General features: G+C 61.7%; 1 protein-coding gene across 1 annotated transcript; it reads right to left on the reverse strand.

The window, feature by feature from the left end:
* Positions 1-583: 583 nt before the first annotated feature.
* On the reverse strand, positions 584-2,562 carry DDIT4 (DNA damage inducible transcript 4). The gene is made up of 3 exons (XM_074296871.1): positions 2,410-2,562; positions 2,041-2,290; positions 584-1,859 (listed from the first exon to the last, which is right to left on the reverse strand). The coding sequence occupies exons 2-3, from the start codon at positions 2,207-2,209 to the stop codon at positions 1,366-1,368; spliced, it is 663 nt and encodes a 220-aa protein (XP_074152972.1). The 5' UTR covers positions 2,210-2,290; positions 2,410-2,562; the 3' UTR covers positions 584-1,365.
* Positions 2,563-4,960: the final 2,398 nt, after the last annotated feature.

Consider the following 4,960-nt stretch of genomic DNA (forward strand, 5'->3'; position numbering starts at 1 on the left):
TGGTCCGGCTCCGATGCTTTAACCTTGGAGTATTGTGGGGCAAGTTTTCAGAGTAGTTGGAGGATTAAGTGGGATGGAAATAGTAGGAAGAGAAAAAATTGAGGAAAAATGGAAGCAAAAGGACTGAGCTTGAATTTTGCTGAAGTGCAGAGTTGCTGCTGGAGGGGGTCACAGGATGAAGGTCAAAGGCTAGATGGCGGGCCTGGAAGGGAAGACTCGACTTGATTTTGCTGACTGAGGGGGAGCAGCTGAAGGTCTCGTAGGGATTTATCCTGATAATCAGCTTCACTAGAAGGGGCAGATTTTCCCCATCCTGCTGATGAGCATTTCTGGGGTTAAGGGTCATAAGGACTTGTCCCTTGCCTTTCCAAGTAAACCCCCCAGAAGTGACCAGGAGATGCCCTACCTCAGGACATCTTACCCTACGGGGGCTTGGAGGCTAAGCCCCTCCCTCTGCAGGAGGGCTCATCCTATTCACCAAGGATCCAATTTTAGTCATTCAGCCCCAGCTACCACCAGGCCCCCAATCTAGTCACTGTCCTAGGTGCCCCCCCCCAGCAGTGATTTACAAAGGACAATCAAATGTAACAAACTTTTTTTATTAGAAAAGTAAAAAATATTGCATAGGTCTTAATACTTGAACATCAAGTGTATTCCCGAAAACGGTTCTAGATGGAAGCCCCATATGGCACTACTTGGGGAGGGGTCCAGCCCCCACCGCCACTGCTTGGCCCCAGCAGTCATTTCCCCCCTTCCAAGTGTCAGAATCTGCAGATTCCCAACACCCAAAGCCTTCCTGTGTCCAGCGTTCGTGTGAGTCTCTAAGATAGCTGCCTAAAACAGGTCAGTAGTAGTGAAGCTGATCCGGAAAACGTACACACTTGGCCCCTCCAGACCCTGGTTTAAAGTCACACAGGACAAAAATGACAGAACAGTCTTCTAGAACTCCCCCCACCCCCACCCGTCAAACACAAGCACACACAAGCCCCTTTTGCAAAGGGACCGGGACCAACAGCCCAGCTGCTCAGTCCCGGTCTCCACAACGTCACCCCACTACTCGTCATCTTCACTGTCAGTAATAATAACAATAATAACAATAAAATAGGAGATTCATGCTACATATCAGTTTGGAGACTCGTGGCTGGCCGGGGGCTTCTGGCGCTCCCCCTCCCCTCGCGGGGGGCCACCGCCTGGCAGGGCGCCAGATCCCCTCAGCCACCTGCACACACCTCCGGGCTCCGAGAGCGGCCCCCCCCAGAGGTGGCTCTAGTCAGTTCCGCACAAAGGCCGCTGCCCCCCCCTCCGCCGGCTCGCGGCGCCCCCTCCCTGCCACCACAGTCCCGGGGCGGGGGCGGGGCCGGGCTCTCAGCACTCCTCGATGAGGAGCTGCTCCGAACTGTACAGTTTCTTCTTGATGACCCGGAAACCGGTGCTCAGGCTGAGGGACTGGCTGAAGCCGGGGGTGAAGGAGGACGGCCCGGCGCTGAACAGTCCCTGGATCTTGGGCCAGAGGCGCGAGTCCAGTCTCAGCACCAGGGTCAGCTGGAAGGTGGGCACCAGGCTGGGGTCCACGGCCAGCTGCTCCACGCTGTGGCAGCTCTTGCCCTGCTCCACGCACACGTCCAGCAGGGCGCCCCGGAGGCCGCAGGGCTCGCTGTAGGCCAGGCGCAGGAGCTCCTTGCCCACCTGGGCCACCAGCTGGCTGGGCATGAGGAGGCGGGCCGGGCGCTTGCTGCCCAGCCTGGCCTGGCTCAGGGTCTCCTGGAGCAGCTGCATCACGCTGCTGCAGAGATGCTCGTCCTCGGGGTCGCTGAGCAGGTCGAAGTCGGGGAGCGACACTTGGTCCAGGTAGTCGGCATCTGGGGAAGGAGGGACAAAGTGAGCAGGCGGAGGGGGCGGGGCCAGCCGCTCGGGGACCTCCCTCCCGCTCCCGGAGGCCTCAGTTTCCCTCCCCAGCCCCCCAGCCCCCCCCCCAAGAAGGCAGGCTTTACCCTCCGGGGCCGCGGCGCTGCCCTCCCGCCTCCGCTCTCCCTCACTCACCCTCCTCCGGGCCGAAGCCGCTGTTGCGGCTGTCCAGCGATTCGCAGTCGGAGCTCTCCAGACTAGCGCAGCGGCCTAGCCCTTCTCCCCGGGCCGGGCGCTGCTGCTGCGGCTGCTCCGGGGAGGACGGCCGCGAGGAGGAGGAGAAGCGGTCCCAAAGCCCTGGCATGGCGGGCACCTTCTGCTGCAGACGCGTCTGTGGAACCGGGTCGGGCTCGGGGCACGGAGGGCACGGGTCGGGCTGAAGACGCTGCGGTGGAGAAGAGCGCGAGCGGGGGTCAGTGCGGGGGCTGACAGGCACCCGGGAGATGGCACCGGGACTTGTGTCCAGGGAGGGCGGCCTCCTCGCCACCGGGCGGGTGCACTTACCCGAGCCCAGCGAGAGCCTCGGGGGACAAGTCCGCGAGCGGAGCCGCGACCGTCTGAATGGATCCGGAGACTGGGTTCTGTTCAATGGAGCGGACGGTGCCCGGGCTTGCCCTCCCGCTCTGCCCTCCCCCCTGCGCTTCTTCTAGCCCTATCCCAGCGGCGGCGCCTATTATACCGCCCGAGCGGAACGAGGCCACGCCCCCCCGGCCAGCCTGAGTTCGGGGTCTCCCGGCCGCCCAATCGCGGCCCGGGAGTGTGGCCCTGCTCAGCCAATGAGAGCCGGGCGCACGTTCGCAACGTTCTCTCCTGCCTGGTGACAGAGCCTCGGGCTCCTCCTCCTCTCCTCTCCCCACAGCAACCGGGGCTCTCAGCTTCCCCGCCCCCCGCCGGGGAGCGCTGGCCACGCCCCCTGGTCCTGCTGCTCCCCAGCCGCAGCTGCCAAGGTCCCCGGGGGCACGCTCGGCCTGGGAGGATCAAGGAAAGACTTGTTTATTATAGGGTCCGGCTGCTGGGACTTGGGGGCGACGGCGGGCCTCGGCGAGGGGGAGGGGCTGGAGAGCTGGGCCTTCACCTGGAAGGGACATGGGGGGGAGGGGAAACTTGCAGAGAAAGCAGCTCCCGGAGCCGGTGCCAATTGCGGGCACATCTGGGTGCGGGGAGATCGGGGGATGCTCTCCTTACGGGGATGTAGCTCTTTGTGCCGAGCGGGAGGGGAGGGAGTGGGTGTCAATCAATTTAGCTAGACGCCCCCTCCCCTCCCCCACGTCGCGCACCTTCCTCTCCCGCAAACAGGCCCACCCGCCGTGACTTGGCGCAGGCCGCTGGCCAGGGGGTGGGATGGTCCTGGGAGAGTGAAGGGTCTAATTTTAGGGAGACGCCGAGCGGCCCCGCCGGGTCCTCCACATCTGAGCATCTCTCCCCTCCCCCTCCCCAGTGCCTCCAAGCATCCAAATCCGGGAGAGGACTTGGGGGGCGGGGGGCGGCTCGAGGGCTGGTTTGTTACGGAAGGTCACAGGCTCAAGACGGCCCTTTATGCTTAGGAGCACGATCACTTGATCCCCGGTGAGAAAGCCGGAGGCAGACAAACAAGAGAGGGCGAAGCTTCTGCAGGCTTCTAGCTGGATCTGGGCAAACGGTGCCCAGGCCAGCTGCTAGCCACCGGACCGGGAGTCTCCGTCGGGTCCTAGCGCCGACGGTGTCTACGAGCAGCCGGGGCTTTGTGTAAAAGACAGTATTGCGTCATAACCTGGGACCTAGCTCCGGGGGAAAACCCCCGCTGGCTGCAATGGGACCGATAGGTTTCATCAGACAGTCGGGGCTGCGGGAAGTCTATATCGCTGCAGTCACCGCTGACTGGCTGTCAGGAAGGCCAGGGTTGCTGGCTTGGACGTGACCTTTCTTTACAGACTCGATGGGGGCAGAAGGACCCCGAGGGCCGCAGGAACGGGATCTGCCCCAGACAGTTCGCACACTCTAGAAGGGGAACTAACCGGATTAGATGGCCTCCCCAAAGCTGGCAAGCGCGCGGGCAGCCGGCCAGGCCACTGAGCAGTTTCCAGGGACTCGGCCTCCCGGCAGCGCCCCCTCCCCTAGAGTCTTAGAGGGCTGAGTGCAAAGAACGGGCGGAGAGCTCCAAGAGCGGCCCCCCTTCTTCAGCTGGGGAAACTGAGGCATTCCACTTGGCCTAAGACCCAGCTTTTCAGTGACATCTGGCGATGAGATTCCCGCTCCTCCAGGGACTAGATCCCCCACTCCCTCCCCCCCCCCCCCCGCCGCTCCCCCATTCTCTTCACAAGCAGGGGCATCTTCCACAAGCGGAGCGAGGGCCCTGGTTTCGGCCCGGAGGAAAGATCAGGGGCAGGCGGATGGCTCACTTTTCACAAGGCCGCGGTGCCCCGCTTGGGGAGGAGGGAGGAAAGAATGGGGCCAGATGGTGTTGGGGATGAGGAATCGGGGGTCTCAGGGTGCTGAGTGAGGACTCGTCATCAGAGGGATAAAAATGTCAGTGGTGGCGCCCCCGACCGAACGGGAAGAGAAAATGAATCAAGTGAAAGGGCCTGGCAGGAAATCCTGCCAGCTGTTGCTGTGCCTCCCCTGAAGATTTCCCTCTTTCTCAATTTCTTTCACTGCACCGTCCAGATCCTCCCCCTCCCTCTCCGCTTCACGCACGTCACGTAGTTAGCGCTCTGTCAGGTGCACCTTCTCCGCCTCGCTCCGTCCGATTTGGGCCCCTTCAGGTGGGGCAGGCTCCAGCGGACACATTCCCTCGTCGCCCGCTTTCTCTCGCAGCCCTGGGTCTTTCCCCGGTCCCATTCTGCTTCCCGTAAACCAGGAGCGAAACACGCACTATTGCTATTTGTCAGGTACATACTCCGCCACTTCCCCCATCTGATCCCAGGCTAATTAAAGTTAGGAATACTATCCTAATAAAAAAGAGCTGCATCCTCAGCACTTCACCAGGCATCTCGCGGAACACAATAAGCGCCTCATCAATGCTTATTAACCTGAAGGGCAGAAAAATAATAAAAAAGGAGCAGTTTTCAAAAGGGAC

Source organism: Sminthopsis crassicaudata, chromosome 2, assembly GCF_048593235.1.
Source record: "Sminthopsis crassicaudata isolate SCR6 chromosome 2, ASM4859323v1, whole genome shotgun sequence".
NCBI lineage: Eukaryota > Metazoa > Chordata > Mammalia > Dasyuromorphia > Dasyuridae > Sminthopsis > Sminthopsis crassicaudata.